Raw genomic sequence first — 21,216 nt, forward strand, 5'->3', positions numbered from 1 at the left:
TGCCTAGGATCCAACTCAAACCAATTAAATCAGAATCTCTGGTGCTCAACATTGCTAATTATTAGAGAAATGCAAATCAAAACTACCATGAGGCACCACCTCACACTGGTCAGAATGACCGTAATTAAAAAGTCTACAAATAGCAAATGCTGGAGAGGGTGTGGAGAAAAGGGAACCCTCCTATTCTGTTGGTGGGAATGTAAGCTGGGGCACCTACTATGGAGAACAGTATGGAGGTTCCTTAAAAAACTAAAAATACAGTTGCCACATGATCCAGCAATCCCACTCTCCCACTCCTGGACACATATCCCGACAAAACTATAATTCAAAAAGATACACGCACCCCTCCCCCATGTTCACAGCAGCACTATTTACAATAGCCGAGATATGGAAACAATCTAAACGGCCATCGACAGATGAATGCATAAAGGAGATGTGGTATACACACACACACACACAATGGACTATTACTCAGCCATAAAAAAGGATGAAATAATGCCATCTTCAGCTACATGGATAGACCTGGAGATTACTGTACTAGAAGTAAGTCCAAAAGAGAAAGACAAATACCATATGATATCACTTATATGTGGAACCTAAAATATGACACAAATGAACTTATCTACGAAAAAGAAATAGACCCACAGATAGAGAACAGACTTGTGGTTGCCAAGGGAAAGTGGGGTGAGGGAGGGCTGTATTGGGAGCTTGGGACTAGCAAATGTAAACTATTCTATATAGAATGGATAAACAACAAGGTCCTACTGTACAGCACAGGGAACTATGTTCAATATCCTGTAATAAACCATAATGGAAAAGATTATGAAAAAGAATATATGTATGTATGTATGTATGTATGTATGTATGTATGTATGTATGTGTGTGTGTGTGTGTGTATATATATATATAAAATCTCTGGGATGCAGGGTCTGTTCATTTCTTTTCTTTTTTTTTTTTTTTAAGTTCCCTAGGTGAATGTGATGTGCAGCCAGGGTAGAGATTCTCTCTACCCCTCAGTTTCTCAACCATCTGAACTCTAAAGACTTTCATTATTATTCTACTTCATCCACTTCAAAGCGTGGCTTTAGATCTTGAAGGTACTACAACTTGTTCTTCCTTTCTTAGAATAATCTCCATATTCAAACCACACAACTACTCCTGCTGAGCCTGCTATTTGCTGTCATCCCAACATCTGTCTTTGGATCTTGCCTCTCCCCTTTCTCAGAGTACGCCAAGTCCTCTTCTGATTTCAATTGCTTCTCTACCGATGTGGCCAGCCATTCTGTAATGTTCTAAGCAGCCCCTCAGATTTCTTCATTTCCTTGTCTTGCCTCTGTAAATACCCAACCAGCCATCAACTCGACAACCTAGGCTGTTGAGTACATGGCTAAAGAAGTCCCAATCAGTTGCCAAAAATCCTTCTGTCCTTTCACTATATTGTGCACAGCAGTCACTGCCTCTCAGCCCCCAAAGTCAGGTCCTTGTTAAGATATTTTTAATTAAAAAATTTTTTTTGGTAAAATATACATAATAAAAATTACCATTTTAACCAATTTTACGTGCACCATTCAGTGGCATTAAGCACAATCACAGTGTTATGCAACTATCACCACTATCCAATTCTAGAACTTTCTCATCACCCAAACAGAAATTCTTTGTTAAGTTTATAAAGTACGCTTCCAATTCCGTCATTCCTCACCACACCTCACCCTAAAATGCCTACTGAATAAAGATGAATTTCCTTAGTTCAACATTCAAGGCTCTCTATGACTTGGCCCTAACTAGCTTAATTTCTCATTATTCGTACATTCTAAACTCTAGTCATTCCCTAAAAGATGCTAATACTTACTCCCTCCATTTGGAACATCCACCCTCCTCAATGTTACCCATCCAAATCCTTCTCATCCTTCCATACTCAACTGAAATGTCTTTTCCTCCACGAAGTCTTGTGTTTTCTTTTAAAGTCCCACATCACCTGTCTATATTCTTTTGGCACATTCTACCATATATAATAGTTTTTTCTTTACATCTTATCTCACCCCATAGACTTGAGGGAAACATTGTTCTTGAGGGAAAACATTAAGAGGCATCAGTGGGTTAAGAGCACTCTTGGCCCACTGGACCAGTCAACATGGGTTCAAATCCCAGCTCTATCATTTTTAAGTGACCTTGATCAAGTTATCTACCTCTCTGAGCTACAGTTTCTTCATTTTTAAAATGGAGATAAAGGTATTTAGAACAATGCCTGACACACTAAATTTTAAAAAATTAAAGAGCCAAAGAGTCAGCAGATACTAAGGTGGTTAAAGTCAGAAATTTTGCTGTTCTTGGATTGTTCTGCTAACTCTTCCTTGGTTTTGTCTTTCTGTGTCTCTGTCCTAGGCTTCAGGGCTAAGGAGCCAGAATTGGTGACAGTGGGTAAGTGAAAGTTTTTGTTTTAAATCATCATATGCTTTTCAAGTAATCAGCTTGGAAACTAAAATGAGAAAGAGTAAAAAATCAGATCCTCAACACTCTCAGGATATGTAGATTTTTTTCTATCACTATACTTTCCAACCTATATTATAATTATTACTTACATGATTGTATCCCCCACTAGACTACAAACTTGAAAGGCAGAGACTATCTTATTTATTTAGCACCTACTATATGTTAGGCACTGTTCTAAGTGCTGGGAATACAACAGTGAGCAAAACAGAAAAAAATTCCTGGTTCTAGGAACATAGTTGATGCTTATGCTTATCAAATAAATGAAGAGGAAATTCTAACAATATGGGAATCTTCAAAACTCCTAAAATGTAGATTTCTGGTCCTTGCTGGTACTGTTGTTGCAGAAAGAGTGTACTTACATATGCATATACACATTTTATTTTATTTGTTCTTAGCTTTTCACTGGCTCCTAAGATTCCCTGAGGGTTATAGAGCTGTTTCATAGCACTAGGGAATGACATATTGTGTATATAAAATATAGTATACTAACACTATCAAGTAAACTACTGCATTTGGGAGTAGTTTAAGTGATAGCATTACATTATTGCCTACCAAGGACTTTAACTGGCTGAACTGGATGTGTAGGTTCCCTCGCTGCCTTTACGACAAGAAATTCCAGTTTAAACACTGCCTGCACAAGCTAAACCTATTATTCAAACGGACATTTCTGAAAGTGAAAGGAGAAACTTATTTAGTATTTATACCAGGACATCAGGTAAAATCCAGGAGTCCTGGCAAACTGGGATATATAGTCATCCTGTTAGACTTCTTGTTTCCATTGGTTTTAGGTTGTAATTGTTTCTAGCACAGAAGACCTGTACCATCCATATTCTTCTCCATAAAATGCTAAGACTATGTTTCAAGTTAAAAAGAAGCTTTTCCCAAAGCAAGCCAAATTTTAATTTCTAATCCAGTCGGCATCTAGTACTTTCTGGGAAGGGGCCTGTTTATGTTACAGAGTCCAGAATCCTGATGGAAGCATGATAAGAAATGTTTTCCAATCAAACAATTAGAAACTTGTTTCTCTTGGATGAAATTTCAGTAGGCTCAAAGTAATTAAATGCCAAACTGCTTTCATACACATTTCCAAATAGGAACTCAAAGTGCAAAATGAATAATGTAATCCTTTAACAAGCTGAAAGCTCAATTCAGAAAAAATATAATCTTTCTTAATTATTAAAGAATATATTTTCTAGGTGTATATATTAGATTTTAAAACTATGAAAACACAAAAGCTAAAAGATACAGAGGTCATAGTAGAATTTATTGCTCTTTCCATACCTGACTCATCTGTTGAACCCTGTAGGAAGATTTGTAAACAGTTATAATCACTGTCTTTTTAAAAGTTGCTTAAGGAAATATCTAAAGATGCACGGTCTTTCAAAACCCAAGCTAAATCTTTGGTGAGCACTGATATAATCATTTTTATTACAGTTTTAGGGGAAAACATATGATTAACTGTGTGATACCCATGTTGATACTTATTGTGATCGTGACACTTGATTACATCAAAATGTTTATAGACCTCAGATTTTCGAAAATGATATTAACTATTCAATTAGTTTTAAAAAGACCTGGTTTAAAATACTATTTGCAAAAACTTACATATGCAATGTAACATCCCAATTTTCTAGTCTTAGAAAAAAGTGTAATGATATGGTACTGTATGTTCAATGGAAGATTACTAAAGATTATTTCTTTCCCTTTACAACTTAAATAATATGATATATATTTTTGACTCTATAAACTGACTCCTTTATCGACTAAATATTAGAACATCCATTAGATGAATAGCTATATGTGTACACAGAACTTACCTAAAACAAGAGCCTCAAACAGACCTCAAAAATAGTTTCTTCAAAGCACAATTCCAAGATCATATATTTAAAATTCAAAATATTATCCATTCTAAAATCCTCCAACTTGAAAAAAGCACTGTCTGAAACAATGTGTAATGTGTATGCCATGATTTTGAGATACTATAGCGGGAGCTGCTGGCACAGAGGGATAATATACTAAGTTGAAATCAAACAGTAACTTGAGATCCTATTAATCCTCCATATTTTTGTGTTGTAGGTAGTAAGTTTTCTTATTTTTCAGAGGGAAACTGAGGGGAAAACTTTTTTTTTGCTTTGACTACAACAAATTTATTTGTATTAAAAAGCATAGGACACAGAAAACTTTCTATTTAGAATATTAGAAGAATCAGGCAGAGCATATATGTAATAACTAAGGCATTTCTTACATTTCCATTTAATAGCTGTTCTAAAACACAAAATTTTAGTATTCTGTTTCCCAAGCTAAACCATGCCTTCCTAAAAAGTCTTTATAACCCTGTAGAAGCTATAGGTTTAATTCTTTTTTATGTTAACAGGATTTGGTGCTTTCCAAATGGCACCACCACTGGAAAACACCTTTTTTCTGTGTATCATTCTACATATAGCTAAAAATTATATAACAGAAAAAAAGAATATTGGGGTTTAGGTTTGAAGGTTTTTCCATCTGTAGCCAGCTAATTACTGTGAAAGCACAGGTGTCCATCTTTTAACCTGAAGGTAAATAATTAAATAAAAAAGTAAAACATGTAAGTAAATGGTGTACTAGGGGTTCCATGAATATTTTATGACAAAGGCTTTTAATTTAAACATTCATGAACAATTTTAGGGAAAGAATTTCATAGAAACATTCTGCTAGCTAATGAAATGGGCTGAAATCAGCTACCAACCACTCATGGTTTTAAACCATAACTATGCTAAAATTTCCTCTGCTCTGCAAGTATTTGAAATAATAATGAATCCAGGATCTCCCAGACTCAAGTTATGGCCTATAATAATAAGCGATTGAGAACTCCTAGCTTATAAAAGCACACATAGGGTTTTTAAAGGAATGACAAACCCAAGTACAAAAAATTAATGCCTGATGTAAACAATTCATGCTTGAAGTATAAGACAGACATGGATATAATGAATTAGCTAAGTTCAGTGAAGAAAATCTAAAAATATTTGACATTTGTTTAAAATACTCATATTCACCAATTACATGAAAACATTCCTTCCCCACAGATGGCCTGAGTGCAGTAAAGGGTTAACTCAGCAGATCTGGGTTGCCCCAAACCTACACATTCCAAAAGTCTTTAGGACTGGCCCCCGACTGGCTCCTGGGAAATAACCTCTGAACTCTTGCAATATCCTGCCTCATATGATTGTCTTAGTATACCTGATGCTTTGGCCATACCAGATGGCTTATGCTAACAATGTGATTTATGGTGAACACCTGTTTTTGTTCACCTGGGGCCCTGGTCCAGCTGTATTAGTTCAACCTCTGGGTGAGGAGAAGGGAGGAGGGCTGAAGGCTGAGTTGCTAAGGTCAGTCCCTAAGGCTCACTGACCTCCAATAAAAACCCTGGACACCAAGGCTCAGGTGAGCTGCCCTGGCCAATAACATTTACCTGTGTTGTCATACACTGTTGCTGGGAGAATTAAACTCTGTGCAATTCCACTGGGAGAGGACAACTGGAACTTTGTGTCTGGTTTCTCTTGGACTCTGCCTTATGTACCTTTTTCCTTTGCTGATTTTAATCTATATCCTTTTGTTGTAATAAACTGTAACTGTGAGTAGAATATCTTTCCTGGGTCCTTGAGTCCTTTCACTGAATCATCAACCCTAAGGGTGATGTTGGGGACCCCTGACATACCTGTAAATCCAGTAAAATTCTTATTTAATAAAGAAAATTTCTTAACTTCCAAAGAGGCAGAGACAGTATGACCCACTCAGAGGAACGCCTTCTAGTATGTGGATGCCCTTCCCACCAACAAAAAGGATAAAGAAAGTGGCTCCTGGCCAGGTGTAGAAAGTTGCTTCTGCTGAATGAAACAAGTACTGCCCCCATCTTACCAGCTTCCTTCTTTTCTTCAGTGAGGAGCCAGGTAATCTTCAGGAAGTCTAAGAAATGGAATCCTTAATGCTCTCACCTCAGTTGCTACCACTGACCTATAGCTGAGGAGAAAAGAACTTTCTCAATCCTTCTATTCTTAGATTAATTTTATACTTTTAAGAAAAACATGTGTAGGGCTTCCCTGGTGGTGCAGTGGTTGAGAGTCCGCCTGCCGACGCAGGGGACGTGGGTTCGTGCCCTGGTCCGGGAAGATCCCACATGCTGCAGAGCAGCTGGGCCTGTGAGCCATGGCCGCTGAGCCTGCGAGTCTGGAGCCTGTGCTCTGCAACGGGAGAGGCCACAGCAGTGAGAGGCCCACGTACCGCAAAAAAAAAAAAAAAAAAAGGCGTGTGTCAGAACCATCTGGCCTGGCCCAAGATCTCATTTTTGTATACCAAGAGGTATACAAAGACACTCTATCAGCAAGGAGCTGGTCAAGGGCCAGTCTCTTCTTTGGAATATACAGGGGTGGAGCACCCCAAGTCCACTGAGTTAACCCTTTACTGCACAAAGGGATTAGTTCCACAAAGAACTGGTGGGATAAAATATCACCAAGAGTTATAGTACTCAAGAGCTCTCTTTAATTTTCACCTTACCCCAAGTGGTGGATAAAAGGGCAGTATTACCTTCTTGACTGATTGGCAGTTGTTGTATAGTGATAAGAGCACTTTATTGAGTTCTACTATAACACAGCTGCCTCAATGGTTTCACCAGCAAAATGGGAATAGCAATACCCATCTCACAAGGCTGTGGGGATTAAATGAAATATCTGTTCAGAAAGTCTTGTTTTGTGGTATCACCATTCAGGATATATTGATAATGTTGTGCTCTGTCAGATACTTGGGATTTCAAAATTACCTGGTTCCAGGTACTCAACCACTTCTGCAAGGATGAGATTTAATACACTTCAAGGCATGAACCCCAGAAGATGCTAGAAGAACAAATTAATAAAAAATTGCTCCCTTCTTTCACATTCCCTGGTTAGGATACATTTCTTCAAAATAGTCAATGTGTGGAGGTTGGAGTATGTCAAGGGCAGAGAGTACCTGGGAAAAGGAAAAAAAAAAAAAGCCAAATTTAGAGAAACAAAAAAGAAACAAAATATGACATAAATACAAAAAACACTATTAACTCATTAATGATTTTAGGCTTGGTTACAACTGAACACTGAGATTAATGAAATTTATCAATCAAGAAACATGGTCTAAAACATTAAGACACGTTTTGTAAAATCACTGTCAAAGACAATTTTACTTACACCAATATGAGAGAGGCAATTGGGTTATACTACATGCTACCAGAACCCCTGCACAGGAGAGTGCTGGAAAGAAATGCCCAATTTTTAATAATCAGTGTTGCTCTAAGAGCATGAGGAGCCATATCTACCATTCATTCCTTTACTCCTCTGTTCAAAAAATGTTTACTAAGTGCATTCTATCTGGCAGGTACTGTGGGAGGCTCTCGGGGAAAGCTGATGAATAAAACTGATAATCATCCTTGTTCTGGAGACCACGGGAGAGGAAGGCATTAAACAAATAGTTACACAAAAATATAATTGTGACATTTATTATTATGAAGGGAAAAAGTAAAGAGGAGTGGGAGAAAGAGCTTCCCTGAAGCAAAACTACTCTAAGAGTTGAGGCGTGAATACGTGTTGGTCAGGCAATGTAAAGGCACTGAGGCAAGAAAGAACCAGGCAGATTCTAGAAACAGAAATGCCAGTGCTTATGGAACATAGTGGGTGGGAAGAAAATAGACTAGGATAAAACAGAAGAGAAAGGCAGGGTTATATCACACAAAGTCTCTTTAAATTATGGTAAATGTTTTGGATCTTATTCCAAGTACAAAAAAAGAAGTCACTAGGGTAGGAAAAAAAGACTTTAAGGCATCTGAAATTCAAGTCCTTTATAAAAGCAGCACACTACCAATGTAACTTCTGCCATCGAAACAAAACAAATAGGCCTTCTTTCCCTACCAGCTGTTTATCTACTCTTTTAAGCCCCATCTATGATGTCACACCTAAGAATCTGAATCTATCTTGCTAATGAGAAATACCAGGCTCAAAGGATATAGAAGAAATTATTTAACAGGAAATAAACTGTGTAGTACAAGTTCAAATTTTCTGAGCTTAGTTTTTTAAGAAAAAACATTTTTTATAATGGAGAATTTCAAACATATAAAAGTGGGCAGAATAGTATAAAGAATACACATGTAATCAAGACCTGGCCTTAGCAGTTATCTACACATGACCATTCTTGCTTCATCTATGCCCTCCACACTCCCTATACAATTTTGAAGAAAATACAAGACTTATTTCAGCTATACATCAGTAAATATCTCTAAAAGATAAAAACTTTAAAAAAGTACAATTATCAAATCTGAAAATTTACCATTTTTCAATACCATCAAATATCCAGTGCTCAAATTTCTAATTTTCTTTTTTTAAAAAAAGTTTGTTAATCTAAATCAGGAGGTGAAGATTTATATATTATGGTTGATTTATGTCTTTCAAGTTTTACCTACAGATTTCTCTTCCATTTCTTTCTCTTTTCCCCTTGCAATTTATGTATGGAAGGAACCTTGTTCATTTTAAAGGTTATTCTTTTTTCAGCCAAGAGTTTGTCACTTTAAAATTTTTAATTAAACTAAAACCTCCTGTATTGAAAAAGCTTTCACTCACTTTAAAACCAGTTAAATATAAAGGTTTTAAAATAGTTTAGATGTTTTATAAAGAATATCTATATTTCCTTTCTGAATTAAAATGTTTATACTTAGACTCTTCGTATAAATGGAAAATAACAGATTTTCCAGTTCCTTCAAAGAATAACTTTTATCATATGAAAGATAAATTATTTCATTTCTATATTTTTAAAAACCTATAATTAGCTAGTGTCACAAATTCACATAAATTCATTTCTCATTATGTGATAGAAAAAATTTTAACATGAATATTTGATGCTTGTGGAAGGCAGTTAAAAATTAATGTTTTACTTGACATCTTTTGGACTCTAAGCTCTGTATCTGAACAACATACATCCTGTCTTGGGGGAAAACAGAATGCAATGAGTGACAGCGTCCATTAGACAAAGCTATTTTACACTTCAAATCTATCTGCTATAATTAGAGGTTATCTAAAGGAAAGTGACAACCATACATTTTAAACCTTGATAGAGAAGAATGAGGCTTTCTTACTCCAAATTTGATGAGGCTTTTTGTAGAAAAGCCGTATAAAACAGGGTTAGACATTTGCACCAAAGCATTTAGCTGTGATTCTTAGCTTCGAAGGTACAATATTTTAAACTCTGCCTGGAATTTTTGAAATGGCTGTTGTCTTATACTCCTGTTCTTTATACCACCTCAAAATGTTTATCAGATGATGGCATTCCACAGTGTTTCTAGGTGGCAAAAAACAGTGCTTAGACCATTAGAGATGATCCATGAATCTCAGAAGTGGTGTAAATGAGCAAGTGAGAAGGAATAGTAGCAGAGTTTCAAACTCCAGACTTCATGCCTGACTCACTATTTAAAAAGCCCAAGTCCTTCTATAACCCCTCTACTATCTGTGGGAATAAAGTACGTGAGATTAGCCTTATGATGTAAATAGGAGGACCCTTGTAAAGACTTTGACTTGTAAAGAGTCAAAGTATCCCAAAACACCACAGACTCGTCAGAGGATCTCAAATACAAAAAAAAGCAAGCAGACTTGTTTAATTAAAAAATGAACTAAAGCTACATCCTTAAATAATAGTCATTACCAGTGTCTCAGCATACTTCTCAAATCTTAAGAGTTGGACAAAAGCTCATTCAGTAGCTGCTTTCTAGAATTTTAACCTCTGTGATCTTAGAAGATTCACTATCAATTGGTTACATGATGAGTTAATGGCTTAGTGTCTTTTTTTTAAAAAAATAAATTTATTTATTTATTTATTTGGCAGTGTTGGGTCTTCATTTCTGTGCGAGGGCTTTCTCTAGTTGCGGAGAGCGGGGACCACTCTTCATCGCGGTGCGCGGGGCCTCTCACTGTCGCAGCCTTTCTTGTTGCGGAGCACAGGCTCCAGACGCGCAGGCTCAGTAGGTGTGGCTCACGGGCCCAGTTGCTCCACGGCACGTGGGATCTTCCCAGACCAGGGCTCGAACCCGTGTCCCCTTCATTGGCAGGCAGATTCTTAACCACTGCGCCACCAGGGAAGCCCGGCTTAGTGTTTTTTTTAGTTAATCCTTTATCAAAAAAACAATTGCTGTGAATAATCGCAATCCTAAATGTAAAGACTAAAAATTTAACTGTTTGTAGAGTGCATTCCCATAATTAAGCAAAGGAACTCCCACCTCCCCATTCTCTCACCACCCCCCCCACCGGTATAGATCTCAAGTTCTTTCAAGTAGCGACTATTACTATTTTTTATAGAGTTGTAAGATATAAAATAAAGTATACAAATCCTAAGTGTAGAATCTGATTAATTTTTACATACAAAGTGTATAACAAGATAAATATTTACTCCGTGGCTAAAATCTAGATCAAGAAATTAAGGATTTCAAGGCACCCCTTGCTCCTTTCCAGTCAAAACCCATCTCTGCTCAGAGGTGACGATTATTCTCATTTCTATCACCACAGACTCCTTTTGCCTGTCCTTGAACTTTATACAAATTGAATCATAATGAGTGAAGACCTTTGTATATGGCTTCTTTCATTTACTGTTACACCTGTGAGATACACCCATGTGTGGATCCTCATCCTTTTAATTGATGTGTAGTATACCATTATATGAACTAACACAATGTATTCATCCAGAGTACTGCTGGCAAACTTTTGGGTTGCTTCCAAATGGTATCATGATAAAGTTTCTATGAACATTTTTGTACATGTCCTTTGGTAGATATATGCAGTCATTTGTCTTGAGTATACCAAAGAGTACAACTGCTGGGTCATTGGGCAGGTGTGTATTTAAGCTTTAGCAGCAACTGCCAGGTTTCCTAAGTGGTTTTAGGAATTTACATTCTCACCAGCAAGGATGAGTTTCAGCTGATTTGCATCCTTGTCAACACTGGGTATTGTCAGTCTTTTATTTAAGCTATTCTGGGGAGTATATAGTAGTATCTCACTAGTCTTAATTTACATTTCTCTGATGACTAACGACTTTGAGCAATTTGTCATATGCTTATTAGCCATTTGGTTATCCTTTTATGTGAAATTCTTGATTAAGTCTTTTACTGATGGGCAAAAATTCTTGATTTGGGGCTTCCCTGGTGGCGCAGTGGTTAAGAATCCACCTGCCAATGCAGGGGACATGGGTTCGAGCCCTGGTCCAGGAAGATCCCACATGCCGCGGAGCAACTAAGCCCGTGCGCCACAACTACTGAGCCTGCGCTCTACAGCCTGCATGCCACAACTACTGAAGCCCACGCGCCTAGAGCCCGAGCTCCGCAACAAGAGAAGCCACCGCAGTGAGCAGCCAGCGCACCACAATGAAGAGTAGCCCCTGCTCGCCTCAACTGGAGAAAGCCCACACGCAGCAACAAAGACCCAACGCAGCCAAAAAAAAAAAAAAAAAAAAAGAATAAAATAAATTAAAAAAAAAAAATTCTTGATTTGTAGAAGCTCTTTATAAGATATATGATGTTTAGATACAGAATTTACAGTCTGAAAAATGTCAAGTAAAATATTTATTTCTAATGGTCTTCCTCAAATGCTAAATATTTATTTAAAAACTTGTTCTATCACATAATATATTCTGGAAACAAGTTTTTTGTTGGATAATGCCTAAGGTCTGTCTTTTCATTCTCTTAAACTTCTGATGAGCATTAATTTTTAATGTTAATGTTAATGGTGTCCTGTTTAACACTTTTTTTAAAAAAAGGTCAATGCTTTACTTGTCTAGTTAAGAAATCTTTGCTTATTTCAAAGTCATGAAGACATTTTCCTATGTTTTATTCCAGAAGCTTTGTTATTTTACTTTTCATATTTAAGTCTATGGTCCATTTTGAATTAATTTATGTATATGTCAAGAAGTAGATTTTTTTCATATGGATATCTAATTGATTCCTGTTTGTTTTTAAAAGTCTTTATTGAATTTGTTACAATATTGCTTCTGTTTCATGTTTTGGTTTTTTGGGCACAAGGCATGCGGGATCTTAGATCCCCAACCGGGGACTGAACCCGCACCCCCTGCATTGGAAGGTGAAGTCTTAACCACTGGACTGCCAGGAAAGTCCCTGATTCCTGTTTATTGAAATGGCTATCCATTTCCCTCTGGATTGCAGTGGCACCTGTCTTGTAAATCAGGTGGACATGTATATGTATCTCAGTTTATAGACTCTGTTCCATTAATCTATTTTTCTGTCCTTGTGCTGCCTTGATTATTATAGCTTCACATGTTTCAAGTGTGAATCTCCAACTTTGTTCAACTTCTTCAAGATTGTCTTGAGTATTTTAGGTCTTTTCCATTTCCATAAACTTTAGAATGTTTATCAGTTTCCACACACACACACACGCATAAAACCCTGCTGGGATTCTCTTTGGGATTACACTGAATACATAGTTCAACTTGGGAAGAACATGGGTATTAACCACAGTGAGTATTCCAATTCATGAACACAAGAGCCTGTATTATTTTAAATGCATGAAGAATCTGCTGAGTACCACAAATTTTAGGCACAGAGCACACAAAACCAAATCCACTGATAAGTAACTTATTCTAAGTATCCTTTGCCTTTTCACACTCCTTAGCAGCAGACCCATTAGCATTAATAACGTCTGCAGCCAAACAGCTTGTCTGCGTTCCGAGAAGGGTCCTATTGGTATGATTCTTTATCCTACTTATGAACCTAGAGAGGCCTTATTTGAGTTCAGCCAGACTATACAGAGGAAAACAAAGGATCCCCCTTTGCCTTCACTACCTCCTCTTTTGCCTCCTCTACTCCAGAACTACAAGGTTGGGAAAAAGTAACTCCCAGAGAGATCACTGAGGTTATCATTCCAGACTCCGAGATTTCATATTTTTTTTTCCCTGTCACTTTCACTCACTCACTTACTCTTCAATAGACTGACTACCTACCGTGTGCTTAGTGCTATTGCCTAAGGACAAGAAAAACCCAAGAACTCTACTACAGGGGCTCTTAGCAGGAATCAATGGGTCCTAAGGAGGCACTGGATGGGCATTAAAGGACTAGTAAAAGTCTAAAATGACATAAAAATTATGTGTATATGTATTTTTCCAAAAGAGGGTTCATGGCATTCATCAGATTGTCAAAGAATGAAAAAACCCTCAGTCATCCTTTTTCCATGCTGATAAAATGACAACTCTGTGTGTGTGTGTGTGTGTGTGTATGTACACACACGCACAAGTGCACAGATGGGCAAAGTAGAGAATATTTTGTCAGATTTTATAATAGCTCAGATTCTGACTAGACACTACTGAGAGGCCTAAACAACATCAATCTTTAGAAAGTTAAACCCATTTCTGTTTCTCTAAGTTGCTACATCAAGGAGAACCTATCCCTTTAAGATGAACAACCTTTAAGGAAAAAAATGTGCGTGTGTGTGCATGTGTATGTATGTGTATCTCAATCAGTCAGATCACCTGAAATCAATGAATATGATACAGTGACTTTGAAGGTTCTGTTCAAAAGAAAATCTAAAGGCTTCCAGGGTTTTGCAGCTATTCTCTGACACATAAAAAGCCATCCAAATTAAAATCTAACCTTCCTACAACAGCCAGGTTAATCTTTCTAAATGCCATTTTCATCATGACATTCCTTTCTTTTCCTTCTATTCAATCAAATGTTAATCTCAAAAGGCTCATCTTAAGGTTTCTCCCTGTTTAAAGCATCTTTGAGATTTTAAGTCCATGACAATTACTCTCTTTTTCTTAATAGTACAGTACTTGTCTGTCATCTTTCACCTGAGAAGCTTTAAAAAAATACAGCTACCTGGGTCTCAACCCCAGAGATTACAATGTAGTAGGTCTGGGATGAAACCCATGAATCTGCATTTTTAAGGCTCACTTGGTGATTCGAATATATTTTTAGGTTTGGTTGCCCAGCTTTTCACTATGCGCAGAACACATAGTGTCCTGTATTAATGTTTAACCATGCAGGCAGTCCTCCCACAGCACTGTTATCACAGTATCACATTACTAAACTCCTTGAGGGTAGAAACCCCTAGAAGCTGATGTAGTTTAGGGATATAGGATGTGCACAATAAATGTTTACTGAATTAATGAATATGGGCCGTGAAGCAAGACAGATTTAGACTTCAATCTTGTGCCACCTTGACGTTGGGCAAATTACTTAACTCTAAGCTTTGGTTTCCTCCTCTGTAAAGCAGGGATAATAAGCCCTATCTGACGAGACTTTTAAGTATTAAATTAATATATGTAAAGCAGCTACACATTTTCTGACACTTGGTAACAAATGCTTAAACACTTGGTCCACTTCCTTCAAAAAAGGACAATGTTTTGAACTTTTTTTTGTATTCTCCATATGACCTAGCACTGCACTCTGCACACAGGACACAATTAATAAACATCTGTTGTCTTAACTACATCAAATACCAGTTGCCTCTTAGATTGGCATTCCACACATACCAGGTATGCTGGCCCTGAGATGCTTTTGTAGATCTCAGTGCACAGCAAAAATTCATTATGTATAAAATAGTGGTGCCATGATGTCCCATCTCCAACTATTTGCCTCACTTTTGAACATTCCCACAGAAATCACAAGCACTCTTTTACGATACAGCTCAGGAGCTCGAACAGTAGTTGCTGTGTTTTAATATGTGTGATTTTCAAGAATGCAGTTTGTTTCTTTTCTTACACTACTCACTCTGACACTATCTTTGTAACTTAATTACTCTATAGGAATGAGTCATGAGCAAAGACAGCAACATATACAGATAGCAGCCTATTACACCACCCCTCCTTTATAAAAGAAGCCAAGATAAGTTTGAATAAACCATTGAAACCCTTAGAAAGTATATTTCTGATGCCACCTTCAAAATATTTATTGTGGACCCCTTTACTTGAGTCTCTGACAATGTACATACGGTTTGTACTCTTTGATGCTGGGGTGGCACTCACTCAGGAAAATTCAAGAAATAAATAACAAAGCAAGCACCAGACATCATTCTAAAATCACTTCCAAAATTTCAGGAAACAGTCATAAAATAGCAACTGGAATGATGTTTTCAAAGTTATTGAAACAAACAAACACATTGCTAGGCAGTTCCAACTGAATGAAAGATAAGCAGTTACTTTCTAAAAAAGTTTAAGGAAAATGGATTTCAAGAGGGGTAATCAATAAAGTGAAATGTGTCAAACCAAGGAGCTTCAAGTGAACATATTATAAGTTTGATATTCCTAGTTTTACCAAATAGTTCAAACTTTTACAAATTTATCTCTTAAAGTGTGACCTACACTTCGGACAAAGTCCTTCAGGTTCCTATGCAAACAAGCAGTCAGACTCACAAGAAATTACTGTTTTCCTGATTTTTATTTCAGCAATTAAAATTGCACTGGTTGAGTACCAAATGCAGAATGTGAGGCAGTTTTTCTTTTCATATGAAACTGAAAACTAAGAGTCCAATGCTAACATCCCCCAGGTAAATTTTACACATACCAAACTTTTAATTCAGGATTAGTTGAGAAGAAGCTCTCTCAAACCACTGTGATTCTATTTCCCCACGAATCCTGACATCTCTAAACACAGCCATAAATAAGATAAACTGTTATCTTTAAAAGCTGTATTGTTTTTAAGAGGAGAAACATTTTTCTCACATCTTTAATCTCTGGTTTAAAATATTAAAAGATATAAATAAAGCATTTAAAATCAGGGGCCAATTACTTCTATTTAAATCACTCAGACTATGTATTATACTCTATTTTTATGTTGTACAGTAGTATTGTTCCCAAGCTAAATATTAACATTTGCTTTAAATGAATTAATATTTATCTGTCAATCAATAAATCCTAGAATTCACTTAAACTTGCTCATTCACAAAAAAGGTCTAATTTGTCTCAGGTTTCCAAATCCCTTAATATGGTACATGTACCGTTTTTAACTCTCTTTTGCTCTTTACTAATATAATCAAACATACTTAGGAAATAGTTTATCCCAAACACTGATTTCACTTACATTATCATGTTTAAAAAAACACAACATCTTCAATTCCCGGAAGACCCTTTTGCAAGAGACCAGATTCTGGAAGACGTTGGGCATCTTTTTGAGTGCTACTCTCTTTCCATCTCTTGGATCTGTTACTGACCTAAAGACACAATATTTAGGGGGAGAGGAAAAAAAGACAGAAAAATCAATCCCAAACTTTGTTCTTCAATGTTTCAGAGAATGACAAATACCTTTATGTTAAAACACTCAATATTAAATCCACTTAATAATGCTTCAGGTATCAATGAGAAAGATAAAAAAAAAACTATAATCAAAGAGCATGTTTAGCCCACCCAACTCATTTGCCATGCTTTTTTCTTTTTTTAAAATCCCTGTCTAAATTTCTATAAACACTTAACCTTCCTGAGAGGTCACTTAGCAATACATCTGAGGTAGGAGGGCTACTAGTGGTAAAGCCATTTTAAAGACGGGAGAAAAACTACTGAACATTAACACGACTGAAGTCAAATTAGTTTTATGCTTTATTTTCAGAACCAAATTCAAGATGGAAGAGGTGTTCATTCAGATGTGGTCACTTTTAGTTGAATGTAGAGAATACAATTTGAGTATTTTGGTTTCTTATATAAATGAAACATCTTTTAGTAATACGGGTTTCAGGACACAACAGTGTCCCCTCATGAGTCTGAGTGGCAGCTTAGGAGCTGTAGCTTCTAGGTTATGGTAACTTCTTCCCTTTTGTTTCTCAGTTCTTGGTATGATGGCTGCCTTGTGGTTACTCTCTCTTTAATAGCTCAGTGTCCACCTTTTCTCTCTTTTAGCCTTCTAACACCTATATTGCCAACTCCTTGTATTATATTTCCCTGTGCTTGAAATACTAATGTGTTTCCATTTTTCTGATTGGACCCAATCGATACATATTAAATCAAAGAGTTTTGCTAAACATGGCCAATTGGCCATCTGGCTAATCGAGTTTCCATGAATTAACCTGAAGCTTTTTTCCTTCCACCCATCACTGATGACTGGTTGTCTTTGTAGAATTTATTCCTGTCAGATTTATTTTGCTAGATTCCTATAATGCTCGGCTACCATTATCTTTCATTTTCTGTTTCAGCCATTCAATACTTTGGCTATTCCTCCCAGATTTGTATCATTTTGAAATCTGGTCTGTATGTCATCAATGCCTTTATCCAAGTTGTTAATTAAAGTTTAGAACAGGACTGAGGACAGAGCTCTGCAACAGATACAACACTAGAAGCCATCTATGAGGCCGGCATCCAATCATTAATCTGTGTATGGTTAGTCAATTAATTATTTATTTAATTAACTGCAGTCACTCAGTTTATTTCTTCATCTTGTCCACAAGGAAATAAGACACTCATCAAACTGCCTTCCTGAAAATAAAGCATTCCTAGTTTTTACCTAAAAATCATACCAAACTTCTTTATGAATATCATCACTTCTTTATAAATTTATCTTAGTGATTGCTACTTCCTAAGTTCTTGTAAAACTCTTAAACAGTGCATTCTAGTATTTTTAAAACAGCATGAGGACTTCACTTTCTCCCACTGATTGAAAATTTGCTGAAAATTAAGTATTATCATTTTCAAGTCTTCAATAGCTTGAAATGTAATTCAAGTAGGCTAAGAGACCTAACATTTTTGACTGTTGTTTAAAAAACACCAACCAAAATCCATAACACTGCTTAGAATCCACATAATCTAGGAAAGTAAAGTAGGAAGGAAACCAAATATTATATTGACTATTAAAATTTTTTTCCTGTTTAAATACACCACTTCTGTAGCTAGATACTAGAAGATAAAAGTCAATGAAACAGCAAGGAAGGGAAATTCTGGATCACACATTGCACAGTAGTCACTGCCTCTCGAGTCTTCTTTAATCTAGAACAGTTAATTAGCATTTCTTTATCTTTTATGACATTGCCATTTTGGAAGAGTACAGGCCAGTTAGTTTTAGACTGTTCCTCAGTTTGGGTCCATCTGTCATTTTCTTGAGCTTAGATTCAGGTTCTGTATTTTTCACAGGAATAACACAGATGCCTTCTTAGCGCACCACGTTAGGAGGCCCATGAAGTCGATTTTTCCCATTACTGGTGATAACTTTGATCACTTGGATGAGGTGTCTGTCAGGTTTCTCCACTGCAAAGTTACTATTTTTTCCCTTTGTAACTATGTAAATATGCTATTCCTCATCAAACTCTGACCCACTACCTTTAGCATCCATGGATGTTTTTTTGCCTGAATCAATGATTATTACTATGATGTTGCCAAATGGTACTTTAATAATTTTTAATATGTCTAACAGCTAGCCTGCACAATAAATATTAATTTTTAAAAATGAGTAAATTGATTTAACACAATACCCTTTCCAAAGACCTCATGCAGCAATACTTTGCAACTTCTGACTTCTTACTGGTCTTGACCCTACTGTGGTGAGGAAAGCTGCTTTAAGATAAACCCACTCCTGGCTCAAGGTTAGTACTGTGCCTTGTAATGTTTTAAGGTAAAATTCACAAAGCAGCATTTTATTTTATTATTCATGCAAAAGCCAGTCATGCCTGTGGCTGGTAACAATATAATCTCATGAATGTGAATGGCAGTGCAGTAATTTCACGCCATGTTGAGTTTGTTCTCTCTTAACTTGAAGTAGCAGATGCTTTAGTTCAGCACAAACAGTATCACAGAACACAGATAAGTGTGGAAGCCTGTTACACAGGAATTCTTTTATTTTCTTTGTTACTGAAAGGCTTGCTGTGCTTAGTTTCTCTGCTGCTGCAATACCCTGGTTATTTCAACTGCACTTGTTAATGAAGCTCCAGCTGTAGAGATAATGAACAACATTTAGGGCAACTTTCCTCATTTCAGAAAATGGAGCCATCCTTCGACCTACAATTCACTTATGACCAGTTACTTTCTCTAAAATACTGTTCGCTCTAAAGGAAAACAGTGCATCTGTCATTTCATGATTACCTTCATAATCATTCAAGTTATATTAACAGGCACTTACGTCCTCAGTTTTAAATTAACATTTGATTCTGTAAACACTACATTAAAAACAATGTTTTAGAAAGAGAAAAACAAAAACAAAAAAATAAAGTTTTAAGGGTTGTGAGAAAGAATCTTTTCTTACATCTGCTCCGGGTACATCAATCCTTCTCTGCACTTAGAATTTAAGTTCAACTGCTTTTTAAACAGCCAAAAGAATCCATGAGCCATTCTTCAGAGAGATAGAGTCAGTCAAAAGAGTACAATACCAAAACAGGAAGCTTTTTAGATCTGGTTGTGGTCGTTTTGTTGTAGAGTTTTCTTAATCCCAGGAAACTGTGACCACTGCCACAAATCTGCTTATATTACTGACAAGCAGAAGGGGTGAAATGAAACAAGAGTAAAACTTATCATTGGGGGTACTTTCCCAGGCACTAGAATGTTACATTATAATACCTTTTAATTAGTATAACTAATCAGCAAGAGTCCCCAAGAAATTAAATGCTCCTCATTCATTTTATGTGAAGAATCTTTCCCCCATGTATTTTAGCAGTTTTAAAGTTCATGGTGCTTATACAGGTTTTTAACTATCCAAAGCAAAAAAAAAAAAAAGAGAGAGAGAGAGAGAATGCTTCAACCTGGATTAAGAAAATCAGGTTCTTCTAATTCTAGTCACATTAACTTGTAATCAGCAATTCTCTATTTTTTGCTATACATACTACAATTACTATGTCAACTGTACCAATACAGTACACATCTCAGTAACAGAACTTCCTAGCTAGACTCTAAATATTTAATTATTGCCTTCACATTCATTTCAAGATTCACTTCCTTAAAAGTTATTTTTACTTGTATTTAGATTAAGTTTCCTTGAGAAAACAATAGCAAACTATGAGACAAAATTTTTGACAACAAATAAGTCTAGAAAATGTTTATTTGTCCTTAGTACATATTATATGTTCATGGACACTACAGGTTAAATATGGAATTTATTTATATGACTCTGGTTTTTATAACCAGAACTTCAACTCTATCTAGCTTGTGTGCACTCTGACATAATATACAGAGTTGCAAACTATTTAGAAGCACAAACCTTCTAGGTTTCCCTGCCCCCACCCAAAAACACATAGAAAAGGATTCTCAACTTTCATATTTAGATAATTTGTTCCATCAGTTGGGGTTTTCTGATGTTTGGTTTTTCTTTTTAAATGTTTATCCAAATTTGGTATTTGCTGAGTTAGCTCTATACATGAGAAAGCAATCCTTTTCCTTTAACTTAAGATACTTATAAATGATCCCTAAATTTGTTAATCTGATTATTACAAGGAAAAAAAGGTCTTACACAGTAGCCAAACCAAAGCAGTGAAATAGTTCTTTCTTTCTCTCCTATCCTAACACTACCGATCAGGAGAAGCAAAACATCTACATTTAACTGGGAGAGTTAATAGGAACTTATCCTCTAACTCTGTGTCTAAGTAACTATAAACAGCAATGATCCCAGCAGATGAGACACAGCACTGAGCCATTCTGATCTGTAGGGAGAGACCCAGGGAGGGAAGGAGGAAGAATAAGGAACAGGCAAGCCATCCAATATCAAGCTGTCACATTTATTTTCAAATACTTGTTATTGTAAGATCTAACTTTTAAGACTGTCTCAACTCCCCAAACCAA

At 36.3% G+C, this 21,216-nt stretch overlaps 1 protein-coding gene across 1 annotated transcript in view; it reads right to left on the bottom strand.

The window, feature by feature from the left end:
* Positions 1-21,216, bottom strand: part of NLK (nemo like kinase) — a gene marked incomplete at its 5' end in the record, with an annotated part of 154,245 nt that overhangs the window by 43,282 nt on the left and 89,747 nt on the right. Inside the window, 2 exons of the mRNA XM_079726102.1 lie at positions 7,415-7,470; positions 16,553-16,682. Of these exons, the coding sequence (XP_079582228.1) occupies positions 7,415-7,470; positions 16,553-16,682 (186 nt within the window). The remainder of the gene's footprint in view (positions 1-7,414; positions 7,471-16,552; positions 16,683-21,216) is intronic.

The sequence above is a fragment of the Hyperoodon ampullatus genome (assembly GCF_949752795.1).
Source record: "Hyperoodon ampullatus genome assembly, chromosome: 19".
Lineage (NCBI taxonomy): Eukaryota > Metazoa > Chordata > Mammalia > Artiodactyla > Ziphiidae > Hyperoodon > Hyperoodon ampullatus.